This window comes from Chrysoperla carnea, chromosome 5, assembly GCF_905475395.1.
Source record: "Chrysoperla carnea chromosome 5, inChrCarn1.1, whole genome shotgun sequence".
NCBI lineage: Eukaryota > Metazoa > Arthropoda > Insecta > Neuroptera > Chrysopidae > Chrysoperla > Chrysoperla carnea.
Window position 1 is genome coordinate 7,912,837 of NC_058341.1, and position 26,759 is coordinate 7,939,595.

A 26,759-nucleotide genomic window follows, 5' to 3' on the forward strand; every position below is an offset into this window, starting at 1 on the left:
CAAATTATTTTGTAAAATATGTAAATAATAATAATTATTTTAATTAATTGTGTAAATACTCGAATTATGTACAGATATAGTTAAAAATTTTACGATATTTTTAATACGAATATAGATTGTTTTATTTATAATATCCCTTTTTGAACATTTAGGATTCCGTCTCAAAAGCGTCAAAACTGGACACGTTTTAGAAATACGTTAAATGCTGTTCACATACTGGCATAATTTCCAAACATGATTACAGCTGTTTAAACTAATTCTAACAAACGTCCGTTTAAATCAGTGCTCGGTGCAAATAAGACCGAAGACTTGGACCACCTAAAATGAAATTTCAGTTAGCGGGAATCATCCTAAAAACTCCCCCACAAGGAGGGTTAAAGGATAAAGGACTATGAATCAAGAAAAATATAAGGAACTATCACGGACAAGTAATGACTGGTTATAATACAAGAAATAAAAACTATTAAAACATTTTATTTTACAACTTAAATTCACAATACTCTAAATTATGACTTGAATTTGGTAACAACCTATGATATTCAGTTAAAGTCGTATGATACAATGGTATTCCTTTTAACACTTGTGAATTTGCTGAATTTATTTGGACTACTACATAATCCCCAACTGTAATATTTTTCAGTAAATTACTATTTCCAGAACTTTGAATTGGTATTTCTTCATTTGGTATGATTACTTTTATATTGGCATCATTACGTCCAGCTAAATGTGAAGTTGATCGACGACTTTGCTAAAATTATAATTATGGATTATTATTTTAGTTGTATTAAAGTCGTGGAGGAGGTGATAAGGAAACTTACCCCTTCAATAAGAATTAATTGATGTTGTCCAATTTGTGATTGATTAATTTTTGCTACTTCATTTCGATATAAGTTGATCATTTGATCTAAACGTTTCATTTTAACGTTGTGTGGAACATCATCTTCATATCGTCGATACGCAGTTGTTTTCTAGAAAAGAATTCGAATTAAATAATTCAATCTGTTTTGAAAACAGACTTCCAAAATTATTTACCTCACGCATACTATAAGGAAACAAAAACGCCATATTATATTTTACAGTTTCGATTAAAGATAATGTCTCATTAAATTCTTCATCGGTTTCTCCACAAAAACCACAAATAAAATCACTGGATAAAGCTACGTTTGGAATTATACTTCGTACATGTTCCACTAATTCAAGATACGCTTCACGTGTATAACCACGTCGCATTCGTTCTAAAACTGCGCTGCTGCCAGATTGTGCTGGTAAATGTAAATTATTGCAAATATTCGGCCTTTCACGTATTAAGTGGAGAACCTAAATTTTAAAAGTGGTATTAGGAGTAGTTAGTCTTAACGTCAGATCTTGCGACGTAAGGAATTTTCAACGTATCCGGCTAAAACAGGATATAAGTTGTTTTGTTGCCTGATTTGAGAGGAGTTTGAACTTGCTTGGCTTATAAATAAAAGTAGGCCTGGGCTCTTTCTATGCTTTTAGGAAACTAAAGGCTCTCAAACAAATTCCTTACTCGCATTAACCTGTTCTGCCGTCCTTATAAATAATACCTCATCTGGAAAATCCTTAGGATGTGGTGATGTAAATCGTATTCTCATTTCAGGATCGATAGATGATATTTGATCTAATAAATCAGCAAATCTTCGACCACCTTTTTTAGTTTTATAAACAGTTTTAAAACCTTTTGCAAGATTTGTTTCAATTAATTTATTAGTCGAATCACTTAAATCTCTATAACTATTTACATTTTGACCTAATAACGTGACTTCCTGCAAATAATTATTTTATTAGAACTTGAATATTGCTTCAATTTTAGTATACCTTACTTTAACACCTTGTTGAGACAATAATTTAACTTCTTCGACGATTGAAGTAGTTGGTCGGGATCTTTCTCGACCTCGAGTAAATGGTACGATACAATAAGTGCACATATTATCGCATCCACGCATTATTGATCTAAAATATTAAACACACATGAACTATCGACCGAAATTCTTATATTTTGAAGGGATTTTCGACAGTTTGTATAATTCTCGATTATACCGATTTGTGGTCATCCAGAATTTGCGTGGCGAATTCTGGGGTACAGATATTAAATAAAAATGATATACACAACTTACACAAAGGCAGAGATTGAATTTTCATTAAGACGAACCGGAACAATATCCGCATAAGTTTCATCCATGGACAATAAAACATTAACAGCAGTTTGATTATTATCCGTTAAAGCCAACAATCGAGGTAAATCTCTATAACTATCAGGACCTGCAACTATATTACCAAAATAATAAATTCCAGATCTCTTTCGTCACACTTTTCGGGCTTACCAATATCGACAGCCTTTTCTTTTTCAATAAGTTGATGCTTCAATCGTTCAGCCATACAACCCAGTACCCCAATCTTTAATTCGTATCGACTTTTATTCTTGGCTCGAACATTCTTTAAACCTTTCAAATATTGTAATTTATTCCAAATTTTCTTCTCAGCACCATCTCGAATCGCACACGTAACAACTAATATTACATCCGCATCTTCCATTTCATTCGTTTTTATAAAATTATTCTTTTTTAAAATGGACCATATTACTTCCGTGTCGTTAACATTCATTTGGCATCCGTATATATCAAAATAAACTTTACGATTATTCCCATATTTATGTGTTGACTTTAAATATGGTATTCGATCCGATTTTTTCACAGATTTTTGTGTATATTGTTGTGATAATCCTTGTATAAAATCATTTAAATTGGGTCCTTCGAGTGGTAGTTTCTTTGGGGTATCATTAGAATTTGTTGAACATGTTCGTAAACTATTTCTATATAAACTAAGGGGATTTTTTGATAGTAAATTACAAGTTTTATAAAAGTATCGTAAATGTTTCATTGTTATTTAACGACCTTAGCGATTAAAAACACATGTAGAGGTTAAGTTATAATTATTAATCTTATAATAAATGAGAATATGGCTTTTAATTAAAAAGAAAAGAAATTTGAAGTGAATTTAATTGTAAAATTACATTCTATATGTCGAAATATCGAAAAAATAGAATCATAATTTTCAAAAAACTTATAGGTTATCAATGAGGTCTGTTTACACTATGATATTCTGAATCCAACTTTATAAAAGTAAAAAATCAACCTTTATAAAAGTTGTGGAGTTTTCACGAAACTTTGATTGATATTTAAATCATAGAAAAACTATTTAACCGAAAATTTAAGCTTTCCAAAATACATTAATTATTGGTTTTAATTTTTAATTGCTGAGGAAGTCATAAATAAATGACGAAACGTTCAATTAGCAATTTATTTTAAGAACGACGTTTAAATACTTTAAAACGTAAAAAGTTTGTAAAGAACGTAAAAAATTAATTTTTGTAAAATAGGTTTTTCTTTTGCAAATTAAAGCTAATTTTATTCTCAATAAGATGGAATAGGATTGTCTATGTATCAGAGATTGCAAATAGGGATTGCTTTTGCTATTTGCCGGATTGCTTAAATGCTTACTGGTAAAATCACCGACCTCAAAAGTCAAGATGTTCAAAATTTTGATTAAAAAATTAGTCTAATTTTACATATATGAGAATGGACCGTATTATTTTATATTTTCTAGAAGAAAATAAATAATAAATTTTCATAAAATCTTGTTTGAATCAATATTTTAACAATAAACCTTTTTCAAATATAAATTTTTAATATTTCAATATTCTTCTGTTGGCCATATTTCTTGGACAAAACTGTCAAGCTGTGGAATAAATTTCAAAACGAGTGTAAATAATTGATTTTAATTTTATTTATTCTTAAATATATTTAATAGTAATGAGTAAAAGACATTTAGAAGAATATTCAAAACACGGTATGGCAAAAATTTCTATTTTTCAAAATAAAATTGTTAACTTTTTTACTTAGTAATCTAAAAAATTTAGGTTAAAGTTTTCTCTTTTGTTGCATGCAAATTTTTTTAAAAATTATTATTTATTATTCGATTATAACTTTACCTCACGTCCGGCAGTGTTTACACTTACTAGGGTCCCCATACTCCAGTCACAAATCATATGACGATGATCCAAAACGATCCAGATATTACGAACATTCCAGTCACAGTCATCATCATGCCCGTAAATATGACGATACATCGAAACGATCCGAACGCTATGATTACGAATCATCAAAATCATCACGAAAATCAACGTCATCGAGTAGTGATAACGATGATGACGAACGGAAAGATACAAAATCTGAAGAGTACAAATCATCAAATTTAAAAATAGATCCTAAAAAGAAATTTAAATCAGGAATACAAATTAAGTTGGGACCAGCGAAGTCTAGTACCGAGACCAAACCAAAAATACAAGTTGCATCAGTATTTAATCAAGAGAGTGATGAGGAACCTGAAGAAATGCCTAAAGAAGCACGTATGAAGATGCGTAATATTGGACGGTAAATATTTTTAATCTATCCTAATATATTATAGTTTTCACGAACAAACGACCAAAGCTATCATGAAGAGTTTAACGAAACATTTATTTGATATTTTACGGATTATTTGGAACATTTGTTGATCTTTTACTAGGATATGTTGTCACTTGTATTGATTATAATAGGAAAGGTCATTCGAACTCATCAATCAATCTATTTAAGACAGTTTTTTGCTGGAACTGTGCATATTGCTAGCATTCTTCTACATGTTTGAACATGTTATTGCACGTTCCTTTTTATTAAATGCGCGGCTTTGTTTTGTTACATTAAAAATTTGTTGTTTCATCTTTTTATTCTCTTTGTAATACTTGATTGATTTAGCAGAGGCCAGTAATTAGGTCAGGAAGGTCTGGAACAGACGTCAAGGAGTAGAACGTGCTAGTTTTCCATAATTAATCCTGAAAGTTCTTAAAAAAAAGTCCAACCTAGTTATTTGCCGCTTAATCCTGTCAGTAAATGCCGATTTTTCAGTCATAACTACTCTCTGATTCCAAATCTTTACGTAAATGAATGAGGCTTACCTAGTTGAATTCATGCGGAATCTTTTGTTTTAATATCTCAAACATGTCCTGAAAGAACCCCTATTGAAATTAGGAGTTTTTTTGTGCGGTAAGGGTAAATTTTCCTTCTAAGTAAACTATTATTTAGCTAAATAAGATGAAAGGTACTTGTTTTTTGGAATTTGGACACAAAGGCACGATCATCAGTGTATTTTCATTATTAATCTTGAAAATTTATTTTCAAAATCATTCCAATCTAGTTATTTGACGTCAAGGTTGATTTGTCAGTCGCATATATTCTCTGATTTCAAATCTCTACGTAAATTAGGTCAACCTAGTTGAATTATAGCTTGAAAATCCTTGTTTTGATGTCTCAAATATGTCATGGAAAGACCTTCTATTGAAACTTCTTCAAATCGTTCGTTATTTTTTTTGTTTAATTTTACTGAGCTAAACAAGATGATTTTTATTCCAGTGATACACCAACATCAGCGGGTCCAAATTCATTTGGTAAGACAAAACAAGGATTTTGTCATGCAAAGCGTGTATTTGAGAAGAGTGTTGAAAAAGCCTTAGAAAATTTAAAAGATTAGAGTAATAAATATTTAAAATAAATATAAGAGCTTTTCTATTTTATAAGGAAAAACAATTTGTACATATTATAATAATTCATTTTTCAGTTTAATTCAATTTTATTGTACCAATAATTAATTATAATAACTGACATAATTTATACAGAATATCCACAATAACGGCATTAGAAGAACAAAGTGATATAGAATTCTAAGAAAGGAAATTCCTTTGTAGTTTTTAGATTCGATGAACCATTAACGAGATTAGGATTCGTTAATAATCGTTTTTATTTTAAAGAATTTCTCAATTAATTTCAATTTCATTAATCGAGATGAATGAAGCCCTATCATAACGACGGAATATTCTTCTTAGAATTTTATTCTCCCCTTCTGTTCTTCCGGTGCGGTAGTTTTGGGACACTCCACATTTACTTAACTTCCATAATTAATAATAGTATTTTTTTTGTAAGCTTCATTTGTATTTATGTTTTAATTTTTTATGATTATTCATTTCTTTAAAATTTTTTTATTAAAAATGTAACTGAAATGGTTTTTATTTGAGGAAAAATGTTATAATTTAATAAAATTAATTTTAAACGTAATCTAATTTCTAATAAAACCTTGTGTTTTGAATTTTCTATAGACTCATAAGTCTCGTCGAAAATTTAGTCTCAGTTAGCGCTTTCTATTTTAGTTCTCGATAACCCAAACAAGTTCAAGTCTAATTTTGTCGTAGATAGAGAAAAATGGTGTTCAAAGTTCATGAAATATGATGATTCATTTCGACGTAGAATTTCACCCTCTCCAAAATCCTGCTATTGTCTTTTTTCGAATGCGAAAGTGTAGAAAGTTCTTTTTCATACGGCTCGTGTGATTATGTGTGTTAATTCATGAAATTTTATGATTGGTATCGGCGCAGAATTTCTTGCTCTACAACATATTTGAAATCTCAATATTGATCCTTTTATTTTCTAGCTTTTAATCTATAAATTTTGGGAGTAATGTACTAAAATGCTTCCCTCATTATTAAGACCTTGGTATGATTCAATTTGAACTTTTTGACTATAATGATCACAAGATACTTCTTGAGAAAAAAACTATCTCCATTAGTCTCGTAAAAAGGATGAAAATGATCCAACAAAAAGTTGATGTAGACCAGGGTTGGCGAACCTTTCTGTATCAACGAGCCATTTTTTCTAAAGAAATGTTTAATGGGGAGGCCATAGACGTGCTGTCAAATAATCTAGACGTCGCGATTATTGGGAAAATAGAATTTTTTCAATTCAATTTCTTTCTCAGCAAGCGAAATTTTAACAACCATGCAAATATCTGTATCCAGCTGTATTAGCAACGATGTTATCCCAATTAATTATTTCTTTAAGACGTTTTTTTTTATGACCTATTTTATTCCGTTAAGACCTACACAATATCAAGCAAAAATAGCTAAACGTGCAAATTTAATGACGTAAGTCTTTTCGTCAACAATAATGGGACTTAGGAGGTAAAATTTTAGGGATGTTTAGGCGAATTTAAAAAAAAAACTCGTAATTAACGAAATTTATTATAATTATATTTTAAGTTTACATGAATGTAATCAATTTTAATTTACAATTGTTTCTACATTTTCATATTTTTGCACCACTAAATTACGAAAAAATAAATATTTTTTAAGACCATAATTTAATGTGTGCTCTTTGGGCAAAGGATTTATGATCAGCATGAACATAGTATTCATGGAACGTTGGTTCCACAAGTTTATCTTCTTTTTGTGTTTTGTAAATTGGTTCACCAAATAATGTACCAACTTTCCATCCATCAACATTCTTCATTAATTCACGTTCTTCTTCACGATTTTTACGTAATTGTTTTAAATATTCACGATCTCTTTCGGCTAATAATAATGGGAATAACGCTAATCGTGCTGATCGACTTTCGATTTCATTCTGTTTGATACCTTTGTAGGTGATAAAATAAACGTATAAACTAGCTGCAGTTATTCCTGCAAAACCAGCTAACATACTCCATCCTTAAAAACAAAAAAATAACCTTAAAATTACGTAATCACAAGTTTTGATTTTTAATATTTTTAATCGAAAATTGTTTATTTTTTTACCTGAAAAGAATGTTTTGGCAGGAACTCTTGCATATGGAATTTTTTGATATCCTCCTGGAGGAGGTAAATCCTGTTTTCTGGCGACCGTCGCCATTTTGACAGCAAATATGATTTATAAATTGTTACCTTGTAAACGAACCAAAATTTTATTATTTGAAGGTTATTAACGTCATTTTAGTTTTAAAAGTTGGTGGTGTGTAATATAGATGTCACTAGCGACTTGTTAACTAACTTTGCATGAAAGTTGCATCACCAACTTGTTCATACAAATCTTTTATCAAGCCTTATTCTTTGCCTATATATTTAACTCAACTGATTTCCTGAAAAACTGTGGAAATAAAAGAAAAATTCTCCAAAGAAAAACTGGAAATAATTACCTTGTCTGTATCTAATACAATTATAAAGCAGCTTGGGCGTTAATAAAACAACTTTCTGGGGAGCTAATTTTCTACATGTGGGAAGAAACTGCAGTCAAAATTGAACGGCTCAACAACTTTGGTCATTATAACCGACAGTCACTGTAACCAATATGTACATTTTGATATTTAAGTGAAAGTATGTTTATTATGTGTTATTTTTCTCCATTTTTTGCAATTTTTCTTAAGGGTACTTCTCTTTTAAAAAATCGGTTTCGGAATTTGATAAAACTTGGTTTATAAGGGTAATTTGATGATTGATTTAATATTTTCTTTGTCATCGCTTGAAATCGATTCGGGAAATCGGTCTTTACTTGAAATTTTTCGATATCTCAAAAAGTATGCATCTAATTATCAAATACACCGGGTTTTTGTTTTTTATGGGTCAAAATTGCCTTATATAGTGAGTTTTATTGAAATTGGACATTAAAAATGTTTCTCGACTTTTTGCAATTTTCTGAAGGGGTACCCCTTTAAAAAAATCGAAAAAATCGCGAACAACTTTTGGTTTCGGAATTTGATAAAACTCGGTTTATAGGGTAATTTTGACCCCAAAAATCGGGTGAATTTGACGATAGGTGGAGTATTTTTTATTATATTCCACTAAATCCTATATTTTCGTGAGATTTATAGCGGTATCTCAACAAGAACGATTCATCTGATCGTCATATGTTCAGGATTTTTAAATGTAATGGAATAATAAAAAAATAATAATAATATTTATACATTTTTTATTGACTAGAATATAAAATATATTTACAAAAAGTTTTTCATTTCTTTAATATTTTAAACATTGAAAAATAGGATTCATTTACACAATTCTATACCTCCAAATAAAAATAAATTTTTAATACAACAATATTCAGAGGTCATTTTACAATAATTAGATAACATTCATATTTTATAAATAATACTATTTTACTTTTAAAAACTATTTGATTTCAATTCAAACTTTTTTTTTCAGCGCTCAACGAAACGACGAAAAATGCAGTCACAACTCATTCCAAATAAGACGGTGTTGCCTCAAGCGGATATTGAAACAATCAGCAATTGCAGGGTGAGTTGAATTTATCTGATTTTCTTTTTCTTTGGTAATAAATAAACACCTTAACTGAATTCTATTCAATTTAAAGCAATCCAAAATGAAACAAACATTTAAGACCTCTTAGTGTAGGTACTAGAGACTAACTTGCGATATTCTTCCACGCCTGCGCAATGGATAATCATACTGGTAGCATTTCAACCCTATTTGGATTATTTTAAACTCAATAGAACAAAATTTGAGTCCTTAATAATCAAAATTTTCTATTGTGAAAGTATTTTGTCGTTTCCTTTATTTATTTTCTACCAAAGCTAATTGGTGACCATCAAATTAATCGCAGGACGTCATACAGAAATTTCCCAATTGGTCTTTTTTCAATTGGAAAATTGAATTTTGAAATCAAATAGCTTTAAAGTTGAAAAAAATACTTGTAATGTATTTAATTTGTACTTGATTGGGAATATTTCTTATATAAAATCAGTAACGGATCCGAAAGAGGGTAGGGCTTGCTCATTTGAATTTTTTTATAGTATGTGATGTATTTTTATTTGGTTTTGCCCCACACATCCCTTTTCCGGATCCGTTACTGTTTTGAAAAATACAAATTTAATACCAGTTTTTATTTCATTTGGAATTAATTCGAGAATTTAAAAATATAAATTTATAGTATAGTATCTAAAAATATAAAAATATCTATTTAATTATGTTTAACTGGCGTTATTTCTTAGAACGGATGTTCGTATATCCGTGCTTGTTTAACACATTCTTCCCGTTTTATTTTTAAAGATTTCGTACCCGTATATTTTCCAAGAAAAAGATAAGATATTTTTTTTAAATTACAAAATAACTAAAAAAGTGGCTTCTCATCCAAATTATGTTTAAAAGTTAGTAAAGTCGCGAAAAATTTGATTTGAGATGGCTGGATTTTTGATATTTCTTTTCTTATTGAATTGAGGCTATAATTTAAAGAATGGAATTTTAATTTGCCAGACAGTTCTCAAATGCAAGACGTACTTAAAACGTATTTAAGCTCAATAAGGAAAGAATTATCCGAAAGTCAACCTTTTACAATAACCTCTCAAAAACGTTGCCAGCTTTCGTACTGTGATAAAACGCCTTGGTTGCTGATGCTACCTGGACCGATTTTAGATACTGTACTATAAATTAGTGATAAAATAAATTTTGCTGTAGATAGTTTTGAAAAAAATTATCGATTTACAAAAAATTATTTTAAAGAAAAACTGGAATGCTGAGTTTATAATTTGTTTTAAATCTATTTATAAAAATTAAAAAATAAATTAAGTAATTTTTTCTTCATTAAATATATTTGTTGGTAATTAATAAATTTGTTAAATGTCCTAAATTTATTCGCCACCATTTGCATACATTGCTCGTGCTAAACGTAGTTGAAAATCTTTATAAAGTAACTTGCCACCAACAGGAACACGTGCTAGGAACATATGTAATGACATTAAACATAATGCTTTGCCATTCATTAAAAAACGATCTTTTCGTACATCGCATAAACTATGTGTTCGTGATATAAATGATAGCCATGTTGCAACATCTTGTCTCGACCATTGTCTAGGATCTGCAAAAAAAACAAATTTATTAATTTTTGGAAAATACTTATTTTTGAAGTTAATACTAATTAGGCGCGTTTTGAAAAAGTTATGAGAGCAAAAACTTTGTATTCTTTCATAAAATTTTAGGAGAGTATTTCTGTTACTAAGAATGTAAGAAAATAGATTGACTTTTTGAAAATTCTAAATGGGAATGTCCCTTTTATGAAATTTTATAGTGATAGCCTTATTGGATGTTTTATTCTGTTTTTTTCCTAATGAATAACTCAAAGGTTTTGGGCTCAAAAATTTTACCTCTAAATTTATAATACCTACCTACTATAAGATTTCTAATCATGATTAATACCGGTAAAATGGGCTTGCCGAAGTCATTTTACGATTCGAAAAATCATTTGGGGTAAGTGTTTAAAAACTTTGTCTTATCCTACTGAATTTGTTCATAAATTTAATATGTACTGACCTTGAGGTAAATATGAATCATCTTCTTGGTGAATTGACCTAGGGAATCTCATGCTTGACGACTCCCAATGTGAATGTGGTACTTGAAATGATTCGGTTGCTGCTCTTAATCCTGTAGTCTGCATTATATCGTCCTTTATTTTACTACTATAGTAGCCTATTTTGATAGGAAATCTGAAATAGAAAAAAAATTTAAATTAGTTTTCAATTGAGAAAATTTATTTAAATTTTATCGAAAACTGCTTTAGAGTTATCACGTTTCCACATTTGATCGGGAGACTTTTATTTTAATTTATTTGATGAGTATTTATTTAAATTCTAAAATAAGGTACAGTATTATTTGGTGATATAATTAAATTAATTTCAATATCTCCCAACTTTCTGGTTTATCTCTTGACTTCCTTGAACTTTGAGGTGACTCTAATTTGATTTTTATTGTTTTATCATAAAGTAGATAATTTTTGTACTAAATGCGACGTTGTATTCTTTTGTGGCGCTCCTAGCGGAAATATTTTACCGTTTTTAAGTTAAGAACAAATTATTTTGCATAGGGATAATATCATAGACCTCTATATACATAGGAAACGATTAAGTGAATTCTTGACCGCAGTGACAGAGGTAGAAAGATCTCTATGGATTTATGTCTATGGTATATTGTGTTGGTAATCGAATAACCTTATTTATTGGATGTAAATATTTCAAGACTAAAATAGATAAATGATCTTTAACCCAATTTAATAAAACTTTAAAAATAATTTTTCTGTATTTAATGAGTTGATCAGACACAACTTAAATGACTAATTTAGATGAATGAAAATAGCTGAATCAATTGAATATTTTGTTTTTAAAAACATTATACTTAAGTACTTGGTACTTATAAAGACGGCGTTATCTATACTAATTTCATTTTATGATTTAATTTTTGTTTTGTTTAAATAAAATATGTATCATATATAATTATTAATCATATCTTAAAGATGAGTTAAGTGTTCTCTATATATACCGGAAATATGGTAGTCTATATAATAATTACTTATAATCCGGATACATAAATTAAATAAACATATGTTTTATCAACAAAATAATTCATCGTTTTATATTTTTATTCTTTTCTATATATCGTGCGTTCTCTTTCTTATTTATATTAATATAAATAAATCAACCCCTTTTGAAAATAATACATTGAAATGTATTTTTTAATTAATGAAAAAATTCAAAATTAGATATTATCGAATTAAAAAAAGGGGGTAGTTAAATTTAAAAATTCACCCTTTTTTGGTTTTTATTAATCATGGGTATTAATTAAAATTTTTTGTAAGAGGACTTAAAATAAGCCATCCTGCTATCGTACCTATATGTAATAATAATTAAAACTGCACAATTACACTATTTACTGTGTGTAAGTGATTCTGATCCTTGGTAACTTCTGATTACTGTTCATAGATGGCTTTTTGATATAGGTAATATTTGAAAAAAACATTATTGATTCTTTGATTTCAAAGTTTTCAGTTTTCACTTCCGTCGACCGTCCTCATGACTGACTATCGTTTCTTCTACCATTTTTTTTCGTCAGTTAACGCCAAATAGATTTTAAAATCATATATGTCAATATTTTTTCATAGTGTTAAAATATATTATTAAACTGGTTAAAGATTTTTTGAAATTTTCTTGTATAAATTAGTCAACAAATAATTATCCAATGGACAATTCGAAGTGATGGGTAATACCAGGATAATGCCGGGAATATTGTATTTGTATTTTATATTGTTACTAGCTCAATAACCGCCCGCTTCACTGCGCTTAAAAGTAAAAGCCACCGCTTTATAGCCTCCACTTCTTTTGATTTCACTTATCCTCCTTCCATAACACTCGAAGGGATTGTTTTACACAACTAAATTATATGCACAGTTTTCAATTTTTTAAAGTGTAAAATGATCATAATTCAATGAGTATATCAGAAAAGATGGCCATTAATTGTTTTTCATTTACTATTTTAAATTTTTACAGAAATTTTTAATTTTTGATTCAAAATGATGATCATAGATAGAGCAGTTAAATGTCAGATTAAATTTATAAATTATAGCACTTGTGTTATTCTGATGTATGAGATAGATTGTCGTACAGTTTCATTCAAATCCATCCGGTAATTTTTGCGTGAAAGCGTAATATACAAACAAACAAACATCCTTACTTTCACATTTATAATATATGGATATATTATGGATATAGGGATGGGAATAGTAATATAAATAATAAAATATTTATCCATGATTTAATACAAAATATTTTTAATGACCGATTATTTTTAGTTTTAGGCATAATATTTTACGATAAAAATAAAATTAATGCAACTAATTCACAGATTAGATACAATCTTGACATAATGATTTAACTTAAAAAAAGGTTACCTTAATTTTAAGTGCATTTTTATTCGATTTCCGCTCATCAATTTTAAAGTTGTAGATTATCAATTTAAAAAAAAAAAAATAATAGGCGTTAAAAATAAACAATTTTGTGTACTAAATACCAAAATAGAAATATTTTATATTTATAGCAGTTAGGTATAAATAAATAAATATATCTATAAGCAGGAAGCACGTGGCAATTCCATACAAACACACCCCAATACCAGATATAATTCACAGGGTAACAAAAAAAAAATTATACAACTAAATAAAATATTTATATGGTTTGTTAGAGAAAGAGGAGGTTTAGTTCTTTTTTTAATTTTTATTTTGGCATGAGAAGTTTGAAATTTAAAGCGAAATGATATATATAAATGAATGAACATTTCCTGCCACAAAACTGTATTTAAGGGCTTTTTTTTTTCTTCTGTTAAATGTCCAATTGACAGTTAGTTTTTTTTTTTAGGATATCCGTCACATAGACGTTTTATGACATGTTGGAATTTTATTTATTTTTGTTTTAAATGCTTTTTTAAATAAAATGTATCGATTCTGTGAAGAATTTTTCTAAGAGGAAAAACTTTTGTAATAAGTAAATTGGACACCTGAAACTATTTGTGATTTATGTTTTAAATTTTGATGGTGGATTCTGTTAGAACTTGGGAAAATTAGACGAAAATTAAGAGTAAATTTTTTCGATATATACCATAGTTTTTGAAATATTAATGCCTAAAGATTTAGAGAAAATCACTTATAGAAAAAATAACACAAAAATGTCATTCATTTCATCACTTTAAATGTATTTTATGGAAAAACGAGTTTGATTGCTATGTATGTGTGCATGTCTGTCTGTCTGTGGCATCGTAGCACCTAAATGGATAAACTGATTTTGATTTGTTTTTTGTTTCGTTTGAAAGGTAATTGAATCGAGAGTGTTATTAGCTATGTTTCAAGTGCGAGTTTAGGATTCCGTACCCGAAAAAACTAAATAATTGGGAATGATTTTAAAAATTGGTTCAGTTTGGAAAAGCCTTTAAGGAAAAAACTTGATAGAGTGTCGTAGGAAAATATAGACAGTTTCTAAATAATGAACTGATTAAGAGTTATTCTCTAAGAAAATATTATATTAACTTACGTAAATAATATCGATAATTTTCTTCTTTTTTTCCCAATAAATTTTATAAATAGACAACGGATGATAATTACGTATAAAATTTTATTAATAAACGACCTTTCCAGAATAATATAATATAACAATTGTGTAATTGTTATAAATAATTATTCTATAAAATAAATAAAAGATTATAATAACTTCCTTTTATTTATAATATTATTATTTATTCGAATTTATACATTTTAAATAATATAATCATTGACGTTTAATAATAATCAACAGACATGCTATCTAGCGGTAATTTTTGCAACTAAAGGTTATATGACGTTTATTCAGAATGACAATAAAATAAAATTAAAATAAAAAAAACAATTGATAGTGTCAATATTTAAAGAATAGTTTTTATTGAACCATAAATTAAAATTTGTTGTTTCGCACTCAATATTTTATATTTACAGAGTGGTACAAAAAATTTAAAATCTATTAAATTTCTAGTTAATCTGTTTTGGTCTATTAATGAAATCATTTTCAAATCAAAATGATTACAGATTATATTAATTAAATCGATTACTGATTACATTATAATCAAATTGATTACTGATATTTATGTTTTACTGATTATAATGAATCGATCGCTTATAGAGGTAAAGTGAAGTAGCAGTCTCACTTACGGAGGTCCATGAGGGAAAAACGACTCTCTCTTACAGAGGTTCCTGTTTCTCGCTAATAGAAGTTTTGAGAGCTTAAAATGACGGGTCCTGGCTATTACTCTCACTTATAGAATTTTCTCACTTATCCAGTTTTCACTTACCCAGGTTTGATTGTAGTTTTCACTAAATATTTGTTGTTTTACCTCAATTATTGTTTTTTTATGGTTTTAATGGACCACCCGGTTTGTATTTACCATTTATTTTTTTTGTTAATTTTATTTATTGGTATATTTGTTAAAAATATTCCTCATTTCCGGTAATGTTTTGGTTGCATATTTTTTTATATTTTATATTGATTGACTAGTTGGGTTATTTTGTGAATGTATTTAATTTGTATGTGTTTATATATACTTTGTAGTATACAGTTTTTGAAGGAAACGGATATGTAATTTTGATTTTCAATTACTATTATCATTTTTCCGGTTTTTTTTTAGTCAGCTTTTGCTATCAATACATATTATATCACAATAATTTTTTTAATATTACTTTCATTCAAGGTCATTCTCATACTATAGTTGTAAAATTGATATTTTTCGGCTACGAATTTCGCTCAAATAAGTAGATCTAACGACAAGTTATCTCCCTATATTTTCTCTTTTCTGTCTTAAAGACCATTTTGACTGAACGATTTCTATGATAGAATCTAGCATCGAAAAACGATTTTACAAATGGCAAAAAGGTAGAAATGAGAACACAATTTTGTCATGAAACATGGCAATTTCTCCCGTTTTAGAAGTTTCTGAAAATCGATGCTCGGTCAAACGATTTCACTAAAGGAGTATAATGCACATAGTAATTCAAATTTTTCCACCAAACTTCCAATGATAATTTCAGTGCGATAATTATTTCAGAAGATACAGAATTTTAAATTCAGAGGTGTTAATTTTGCTTAGAAAGCAAATACTTTGGTCCGAAAATCTCGTACAGGAACTTCTTATAGCTGATTTCCAAGAAAACAAACTTTCTTCAAGTACTATTAGCAGATTTGTTGTAAAATAATTTTTAAAATTTTGTTACTTCTCGAAACTTTATATAGAATTTAGGGATAAGATTTCTCACCCTTATAGCCCTCCGTACAAAGCGATAAGAGGTGACAAAAATTTTTGAGCAAAAGATTCCAAAACTAAAAAGTACAAGTTTTCAAATGAGCTATAATGGATCCAAATTTTCACAGAGATAAAGCTGTTTTAAATTTTCCTTTAATATTAAAACACCCGAACCAAAAAAAGGGGTGTTATAAGTTTGTCCGCTATGTGTGTCTGTCTATCTGTCTGTGGCATCGTTGCGTCTAAACGGATGAATCGATTTTGATTTTCTTGGTTTCATTTGAAAGATAATTTAAAGGATAGCGTTCTTAGCTATGTTTCAAATGCGTACCCGGAAAAACTAATTGGTTCCGTTTTTGAGACATGACTATAAAATTAATCTTCTCGAGGTGTCATCTGGAATTTTTCCGATTACCCAATCGTGTAGCGTAGTCTACCTCTGTTTTTAGAACTTCCCAAAAACGATAAATAATAATAAATAAATTTAACATCCTAGAAATAATATCTATAGATCTATAGGTCATAAAATAATAAATTTGTTTTTTGTAAATCTATATATGGCTCTCCAAACAATCATATATTAAATATATTTTTATTATTATTCCAAAGGATAAGGGAAGCGGATATCCTTAAATTATTTTGTATATATACAAATAAAAAACTATTATATTCATTTAAAAAAAAAAAAACGAAATTATTGTTGTATTCAAATCACATCTTTTCAATTTGTGTGTTTGTTTTGTTGTTGATTAATGTGATTATAGGTAGCTATTACCTGATTACTATTTTAATTAATTATTATTAATTAATTATTGTATGTGTGTGTGTAAAACAGAGAGAGAGAATGAAACATATATTTATTTTTTATCTATTTTGATTTCCTATGTTTTTTTATTATTTGTATAATCTTTTATTGATTTGTATTTGAATTCCGTACAATACCCATTAATTTATCGTTTAATTATTCACAAATATACCTAGATACGTTAAAGTTTCGGTTAGGCCTCTTATTCAGGACCGTATACAACCTTCTTAGCAAAAAATATTTAGCTAGATTATAAAATTATTATTAAATAGCTAAAAAGACAGAAATAGCGTTAAAAAATTGTCCGATTTGGGCGTATATCTTTAAAAATACCGCTCTGACCAATTTCTTAACGCGATTTTCGTTTTTCTTGGGTCAAAATTAGTCTAGAAAATGAATTTTATCAAAATCGAAAACAAAATAGTTTTTTCGATTTTTTCGAATTTATCAAAGGGGTACCCCTTAATAAAATCGTAAAAAATCGAGAAAAATAATTTTGTTTCCGATTATGATAAAATTCATTTTCTTGGCTAATTTTGACCCAAGAAAAAAGAAAATCGCGTTAAAAAAATGGTTAGAGCCTTAGTTTTCAAGATATTCTCATAAATCTATTAAACCGATATCGTATCATAGAGATTTGGGCGTATATTTTGAAAACTAAGGCTCTGACCAATTTTTTAACGCGATTTTCGTTTTTCTTGGGTCAAAAGTAGTCTAGAAAATAAATTTTATCAAAATCGAAAACAAAATAGTTTTTTCGATTTTTTCGAATTTATCAAAGGGGTACCCCTTAATAAAATCGTAAAAAATCGAGAAAAATATATTGTTTCCGATTTAGATAAAATTCATTTTCTTGGCTTATTTTGACCCAAGAAAAAAGAATATCGTGTTAAAAAAATGGTCAGAGCCTTAGTTTTCAAGATATTCTCAAAAGTCTATTAACCCAATATCATATTGCAGGGATTCGGGCGTATATCTTGAAAACCAACGCTCTGACCAATTTTTTAACGTGATTTTCGTTTTTCTTGGGTCAAAATTAGTCTAGAAAATGAATTTTATCAAAATCGAAAACAACATAAGTTTTTTCGATTTTTTCGAATTTATCAAAGGGGTACCCCTTAATAAAATCGTAAAAAATCGAAAAAAATATTTTGTTTCCGATTTTGATAAAATTCATTTTCTTGGCTAATTTTGACCCAAGAAAAACGAAAATCGCGTTAAAAAAGTTGTCACAGCTTAAGTTTTCATGAAATTCTCAAAAATTTAGATTTTTATCTACCAGTATTTGTCTTGTCCAATCAATCAAGTACATGTCCGATCAACCTTAAGTAATTATTTCAAACAATATATATGATTTCTTTCTCCAACGATTTAGATATTTATCCGTTTAATACACATGTCAAGAAATGCAGTTATATAAATGACAGAAGGCATGCAGTCAGTCATAATATTATTATGTTTATATGAAATTTTCTAAAAATTTAATGAGTTTTATTGTTTATGTTAGTAATTTATTATGTTAAACTCATCATAGTCGTTCGTATATGTTTGTTAAATATTTCAAATGAAATATCCGTTCTAATTTCTTTATAGTTTTATTTTATACAAACGTCTTAAACATTTCACTCAAATTAAAGTGAAAATGTGTGCCAAAATTTATATTGTCTTCTTTCATCTAATCTGATTGATCTTGGAGGGAAACAATTGAAAATAGTAATAGGTGTATCACGTCCTGTTTGAGGCCGATCTACACTCTAAGTCAAAATAAACGCAAAAGTTGAACCATTTTAAGTGATATTACTATAACAGTACATGCAATTCACATATAATGTTGTAGATCTAACTGTTAAAATGGTAAAACACGTGCATTTTTTGTGACACACAGTGTAGATATTTTAATGACAGAAGGGCAACTTCGATTCAGTAAAATATATCGTATTTTGTATGAAAAATGTCTGAAGAGTACTGAGATGTTGGATCATCAATTTTTCGGATATATATGAACGTATTTATTGTTTTCTTGTTTACTCAAAAATCAATATTTAGATGGGAGACCGCTCGAGATACTTAACATGTTTTTAAGTCACATTTCCTCCGAAAGCCAACAATTTTCGAATAAATATTTTAAATATTAAATGTCAGTTTTTTATGAAGATAAATTTCCTAATTTAAGGTGTTTCTATCTCATACCTTTTTGGGATCTTAATTGACTATTAAAGCAACCCGGAGAACTTGATCAAATCTGATGTCAGAATATGATGTCCCCTCCCCGTTTTGAGTTATTTTATGATTGGTTAGTTAAAAAATGAGCTATTAGCCATAATAGATTAAAAAAGGTACACCTGTATGTAAAATTTAGCTTCCATACGTTTATGGCCACAAAACTCGAGAAGTAGTCGATGGATTACCTTGAAATTTTGACAAGTTATCCCGAAGTTCTCACAGGAATGAATACTTAAAAATAACTGAAAAAGGGATGCTTGTCATATAAATGTCAAATGTGTTTCTCTAGAAATGAGATAAAGTCACAGAAAAACGTGGCCGATTTTTGCTTTTTTCAAATAACGAAAATTTCAAATTTTTAAAAATATAAAAAAAACATAGTAGTTTTTACTTCTGTCGGAAGTCGCCATGACTCCCTATCATTTTATTTTTTTCTTCACGGCATTGAACAGAAGTTTCCGCCCGATAACTGAAAAATGTAGATGAATCTTTATTCAAGCCCTCAAGGCTTCTTACTTCTTCCTGTTAGTCAAACTGTCTCATGAGAACCTCACGTTTCGATGACGTTCGCATGTGTTTGATTATTTACACCACACCGTGATGTGATACAATATCAAACATAGAAAATATGAATGTATAATGGAATCTTTTTTTGTACCACATTGTATATTGGTTTGTTTAACTTCAGTATATTAAAATTAATTGTGGAAATGTCATATTAAAATCGAATTTATCTTGTTATATGTAAAAATAAGAATAAATTTAACAACAATAGAGAAATATACACATAAACTATTTCCTTTTTAAAAAACAACAAATTTCAAGAAAAAGGAACTTCTTCTTTACCGTGTGAAAAAAATATATTTATAAAAAAAATAAAATACAAGCAACAACAAATTTACAATGTTTGAAGAATATACACAAGACCGGAAGTTGTGAATATTTATAATATTATAGTTTTCATTCAATGAATTCACAAGTCATTTAAATAGAATTTCTAAATTATACTACTATATAAGAAATTTCTGAAGTAATAATAATAATATTCTAACAATAGACAATTGTTATATTATTTCTATATTTTTTTAATTACTTTTCTCATAAAATTTTTTTTTCTTTTCTTCAAAACAATGAACTATTGAAAAATAGTAGGATTATTTTTCTTTTGTAAATATTTTTTTTTTTAAATCAATAGTAAAATAATTTACCCGTCAGCACTCGCGTCAAACGTTCGGTTATCTTTACTCGCGTGATGAGAGATTTACTCACGTGTTTTACACATGCGTCAAATATTTCGCGCGTTAAATATTCTATAACTTTGTACATCATAACCTGTACATAATTTTATATAAATTTATTTTAACCATACGACAATCCGTAGATTAAAATGGAATTACGATAACAGGCTTAAGAAGATATGCAAGGATTGAATAATACTATACGGATTTTAATAAAACTTTATAAATACATTCTTTGATTAACAAAGTTTCCAAAAATCACAAAAATTTCTAAGTCATCGGGCTTTTTATTATTATTTTATCGTTCAAAGTTGGCTGAAAAAATGATGAATCATATAGGTTATCCTTTTCAATTGGATATTTCTATATCAAAAAATCTAGAGAGTGTGATAAAAAACTATCTAAAATATGTAAAAAATCTTGTAATTTATAAAAATACCATAAAAATATAAGGTTGTCGATGATATAACAAAATTTTATTTAAATTATGAGTTCATGGAAGATTTAATGAACAGAGACGACTATAGTTAGAGTATTGATGATTGAAGAGCGATATCTATATTATCAAATTTATAAGCATCACTTGTACGCAACATTTTATATATTTTTGTAGTTGGGTGGTATTGTAAAGCCAAAAATAACTAAATAAATAAATAAATAAATAACTCATTACTTCACTACAAAGTATCTATTTGCTCATATTAGATTAAGGCCCAGGCATAGTATTTGATTTCAATACGGCTAGAAATTTGTAATGTAATAAAATGTTAAAAGTCAATTTTAACCTAATTCTAATTGTCCGATTAACACGAAAATTTGATTTATATAAGCCTTGCTTTGCAATTAAAAATTTTACAAATCCTCTGAAAGAGAAATCCGTGAAAATTTAAACAGAGGATAAACGTGTTAGACAGATCTTGGCAACGACGTCTCAAATTTAAAGCGGTTTAAAAAAATTTTAAGCGGATGTTTTTAAGAATGAAAAGTTAAAGTAATAAATTATTTCCAATTCCGGAAGTTACATAATGATTGGCAAGAATCCCATATATTATGACACGAGCATTTCAAAATATATGACTCATCACGTATTTTGACATTGATATACATTTTTCTTTTCCAATTACAAACTTTTTTTATGATTAAATTTTCCTTGTAACATAAGAACCATATGATAACATATAAAAATATAACAACATGTTATATTTACATATAAAATATTAAGTATTTATTTATTTATTTATTTTATAAAATCAAAATGATGTCATATCCGGTAGGAATGAAAATGATTTGTTTAAAAAGTGATTTGTAATTTAATACATTTTATATAATTAAATCATAAAAACATATGATGATGTGATAAATATATATATATAATTCGTTTATGTTATACTTTCAAGTTTTCATGATTATTATAATACACTTTTTATCAAAATTAACTGAATCATACTAAAATTTTAAAATTTCAAGATAGAAAATAATTGTTGTCTTTATCGTTGCATTTAATAAGGGATAATCCTGATGCCGAATTGACCATATTACCCATAAAAATCTTAAACTAATTTGAAAGTGAAATTGAAATTGATTAAAAAACGAAGAAGTTACAAGCAATCAAAGATTGTCCATCTCCTTTTAGCAAAACAAAGTTTTATATGTAATCTCTATGGCGATACCCACGTATGACGTCACTAGTGAGTATCTTCTTATTTGTTTAATTAAGAATTTTATTAAAATTTTTAAAAACTAACTTCACTTTTCTATTTTTAAAGTGAAAATTTATCTTTTTCGGCTGGCAAGCAGTCACGCAGATACTACGCCTACGAGTTAAAAGAAAGGGAGTAAAAATATGATACAGTCCAAAAACCTAGATGAGACTCTGTATTTTTGGCGATATCTCGAGACCATTATCAAATGAAGTGGATTTTGTGTTTCTTAAGGTCACTGACATAAGTATACACAGCTTTTGGCTAGAGGGGCATAAAAATTAAGTTTTGGTTTAGAGCTAGCAAAATTAGAAAGTTTTGGCTTAAAAGTTCCATAAATTCAACAATATGTTGTATAAATGCATACTTAGTAAAATGTATAATAACCCCAGATCCAAGACGGTTACGCCCGTGATTACTGATGATACAAGTAAAATAAAATGTTTATAATTGCAAACAGGTTGTTTATAAAATGATAAGATAATATGACTAATATTATTTTGATGAAAGCCACCCAAAAAAAAATGTATATGTATATTTTAAACCTGATTAATTTTATATTATTTATTTACCTATAAAATTTACACAATATATTATTATTGCTATCTATCAAATATTTACAAAGAAAAAAATTTTTGTTCGATAATAAAACTCCACCTTGAATTATTAGTCAGTTTGATTTCGTTTGAAAATTGACAAAAATATTTGGAATTATATCCGTCTCGCTTCCTCCTCTATGAGCAATACGGGCTTGGATAAAGAGACACACAATAAAGTTGATGACACTCAATAAAGTTATAACAATGGTGTGTATGAATGAAGAACAAAGTGTTAGTTCAATTCAATCAAAGTATGATTCAATTTTTTTAGGTTTATAGTGTACATAATGAATTAACATAATATTTATGTAGGCTTTTCTGTGGTGACTTGTGATCGCATTAACATACAAAATTATAATTATATTCATAACACTTTGTGTTTAATTTTCATAAGTAGAATTATTAGAATATGTTTATGATGATTGCAACAGGTTGTTTAAAAAGTGATAAGATAATAAATGTTAGCTGTTACTTTATATATGTTTATAATATTTTGATGAACGCCAAAAATATCTTAATCCGTTTATTAACATACTAACTCGACGCGTGTCGAATAAAGGCAAAAAAACAGGCTAAAGACTTTACTTTCTTGTTATTTATAGGCAATTTTATTACAGATATGATATACAAATTACATAATGAACAAAATTAAATCTAAATATTATTTCTCTAGACTATTTTTTTCCTAAGCGGTAAATTTTTAGACCGTGAGACCGGTCTAAACATTACTCTTACTTAATATCTCAACTTTCTAAGGAACCCTAGAACGCAGAATATTGAGGGAAAAGACGTATTTCCTTGCAAAAAAAACCATGCCACAAAAATTGATAAAGACGATATCAGACGATATTATAAAATATTATTTGTCAATAACCACAGTCTTTTCCGGTTTTTTTTATTTCAAAATAATGATTTAATTTCCACATCCTCTGAGGAAAAAACAAATTCACAATAAATTTCCCCAATATCGAAAATGAAAATTTTTTTTTGTCCCTTCAGTTTTTTACTCCGCAATCAAATTACCATTTAAAACATGCTGTATATTGGATGTAGTTTAGAATAAAATAATTAAAGATTAAAAAAATAATGATATGGGTAGCCTCTGTTATAGATAGATATTTGAAAAACAGAGGTTAAACCTTAATTATTTCTTTATCGAACTTAGGTGGGATAAAGTATGTTTAACACCCTGTATAGGACAAGTTTCTCTATCCCGGAAGTCATACGATCAGTAATAAAAAAGTATGTGGTAAAATTGACAGATGTTTTTAAAAGTTAACGATATTGATATACTGCAAAGAGTGACATTGGTTACTCCCATAAAAACTTATGCCTGGTTTACTTTCATCACTTTTCTAGGTTTATTTCGGATATTTTTATACCTAATTAGTCATTTAAGTCAAATATTAAATAAATTTAATACACAGAATTTTGTAGAACAGTTCCTGAATTTTTTTGAAACGTAATTAAAAATTTTAATTGAATAATATTATTTAAAAAAAAATTCAATGACCCTAATTACACTAAAAACTTAAGATCGTTAAAAATAATTATCATTAATTATAATAAAATTTAATTACCTAATAGTAAATATGTAGTTAAAATTACAGTGAAACGTGTTCATAACGATGTATTTCAGGTACTAACGAGAGCGATTACAGTAAAGATTAAAACCTAATAAAAATTATTGAGTATTGTATTATTAAAGAAAATATCACCGTTTGAATCAATATTGCGCTAGATATTTTCTTAAGGGTATTAATAATGACTTTTTAAATATTCAATAAGATTAAAATTCACCGGAAAACCTTATTTTATCCAATAAATAAATAGCTTCCGGAAAAGATTAAACGAAAAAATTTAATATAAGATAATGTGCAACATGCTTTTATTGAAATTATAACCCAAAAAGTACAAACTTATTTTTAAATGAAAGGATATTCAATATCTTTTATCTTAAATTATTGATTGATTGATTTTAAAGGTAGAGTTATTATGAGACCATGAAGAAGTCAAGACCACCTTACGCTTTTCTACAATAAATATATTAAAAAAATTATTTTGTACTTTTCTTAACATTATTGCTATCTATGTTTTTATATGGGAAAAAACTTGTACGGGAATCAAACCTATGACCTTGAGGAATTCGTAGCCTATTTACTAAGCCTACTAAGATAATTATTTACTTAGCCTTCTACTAAGTAATAATATTTTGTAAAATTAACAAATAATTAAATGTAGTATTATAAAGATTTTTTTTAAGTCAGTATGGCAGCCATAATCAGGCTTAAATCTTTGAAAAAAAAACTGCAGTAGTTTATTAAACAGTATTGTTCTAAGTTACTATGGTTTTTCCATATCCATCTATTTATTTAACTTCTGCTGAAACTCAGTCCAAGCCTATTATCGTAGTTCAATTCTTAACTATCGGAATTTTAGTAAATAGAATTTCCTAGAATTTTAGTAAATAATTTTCTCACCATTTCCACCATTAAATAATATCAGTTAAAACTTTTGAACAGTTTTCACTGTATTTCTACGAATCGATGGTAATTTTCTAATTAAATAATCATTAATTTCTAATAAAAAGAAATTACATCAAAGTATTTTAATTACACATAAAAAAAGACCGCGAAGTTTAAAAATTTAAAAAAAAAAAATACTTACACAAAAACTTGAAATTAAAGATTCGATCAGCGAAAATAAAACAACACAGAAATCCACAAATAATCCAAAAAAATTAAGCAAAAATTGAAAATCACTTTTAATAAAAGTCAAAATTCAAAAAATAAAATCACACACATTTGTTAGATAAACTCGAAGGAAGGTGTAAAACAGACTGAACTTTGTAGGCCAATAAATGTTGGATATATTTATCAGTCAGTCAGTGAAGTAAGTTCATTGATAAATAAAAGTTATTTTATTATTTTTTTTTAAATAATAATTTTACAAACTGCAAGCCGTTTTTATTACACATACATGAGTTGTATTATATTATTCATTCACATGTGCCATGTGTTATACATTCGACAGAAGGTTTTAAACTGAATACAATTTTTGGGTGCGCCAACGACATAACCAGCCCACAGCATATGTTCTTCCTTTTTAAATACAAAAACATTATATATTTTCTGTATATTATATTTTTACCACAAAAGATACCGAGCGTATAACAAAAAGATATATTTTTACTCCTACCACAATATTATTGAACAGGAGCGTATAGTAAAAAGATGTTTTTCAGTTGTAATAGCGGCAGAAACTTGCCAATTTTAGTATAAATCCATAAGCCCGATTTAGGAGAAAAAAAAAATCGGAAAAAATAAACCGTAAACAATTTCTGTAAAAGTGTCTCATTTTTGAACGCAAGGGCTAAAAACAAAACCCAACCAACTCGTAATTACAATACTCTGGGTCTACAATATAATTTTTGGTCTATTGTTTCCGGGCCTATGTTTTTCAATTACCTCAATGTACCCTTAATAATTAATGTACCCCTCCCCTATGTCACAAAAATTATAAGTGTTATAAAATTCGAAGTGTTATAACTATTACATTATATGTCAATCATATGTAATGTTGTAGTGATAACACTTAGAATGGTTTAAGTTTTGCGTTTATTTTGACTTAAGATACATTGGAAATTGAAAAAAGAGCTTTCAATCATTTCAAATCTAATTCATTCAGGTTTGGATGAATCTTTGTCTAGATAGCGCCAAAAATCTCTCCGAGTTTGGGTGATAT

General features: G+C 27.8%; 4 protein-coding genes across 4 annotated transcripts; 1 reads left to right on the top strand and 3 right to left on the bottom strand.

Annotated features, from left to right (window-relative positions):
• Positions 1 to 478: 478 nt before the first annotated feature.
• On the bottom strand, positions 479 to 2,992 carry LOC123300415 (CDK5RAP1-like protein). The gene is made up of 7 exons (XM_044882987.1): positions 2,343 to 2,992; positions 2,136 to 2,286; positions 1,842 to 1,971; positions 1,566 to 1,784; positions 1,033 to 1,317; positions 819 to 968; positions 479 to 748 (listed from the first exon to the last, which is right to left on the bottom strand). Exons 1-7 carry the CDS (start codon positions 2,896 to 2,898, stop codon positions 479 to 481), a joined length of 1,761 nt encoding a protein of 586 aa, XP_044738922.1. The 5' UTR covers positions 2,899 to 2,992.
• A 741-nt stretch (positions 2,993 to 3,733) lies between these two features.
• LOC123300646 (PEST proteolytic signal-containing nuclear protein-like) lies at positions 3,734 to 6,030 on the top strand. Its single transcript, XM_044883244.1, has 3 exons — positions 3,734 to 3,867; positions 4,040 to 4,451; positions 5,466 to 6,030. The coding sequence occupies exons 1-3, from the start codon at positions 3,831 to 3,833 to the stop codon at positions 5,581 to 5,583; spliced, it is 567 nt and encodes a 188-aa protein (XP_044739179.1). The 5' UTR covers positions 3,734 to 3,830; the 3' UTR covers positions 5,584 to 6,030.
• A 1,147-nt stretch (positions 6,031 to 7,177) lies between these two features.
• LOC123300681 (NADH dehydrogenase [ubiquinone] 1 alpha subcomplex subunit 13) lies at positions 7,178 to 7,808 on the bottom strand. Its single transcript, XM_044883293.1, has 2 exons — positions 7,676 to 7,808; positions 7,178 to 7,588 (listed from the first exon to the last, which is right to left on the bottom strand). Exons 1-2 carry the CDS (start codon positions 7,767 to 7,769, stop codon positions 7,230 to 7,232), a joined length of 453 nt encoding a protein of 150 aa, XP_044739228.1. The 5' UTR covers positions 7,770 to 7,808; the 3' UTR covers positions 7,178 to 7,229.
• Positions 7,809 to 10,450: 2,642 nt separating this feature from the next.
• On the bottom strand, positions 10,451 to 25,931 carry LOC123300393 (transcription factor ETV6). The gene is made up of 3 exons (XM_044882964.1): positions 25,683 to 25,931; positions 11,177 to 11,349; positions 10,451 to 10,724 (listed from the first exon to the last, which is right to left on the bottom strand). The coding sequence occupies exons 2-3, from the start codon at positions 11,298 to 11,300 to the stop codon at positions 10,498 to 10,500; spliced, it is 351 nt and encodes a 116-aa protein (XP_044738899.1). The 5' UTR covers positions 11,301 to 11,349; positions 25,683 to 25,931; the 3' UTR covers positions 10,451 to 10,497.
• Between the last annotated feature and the right edge of the window lie 828 nt (positions 25,932 to 26,759).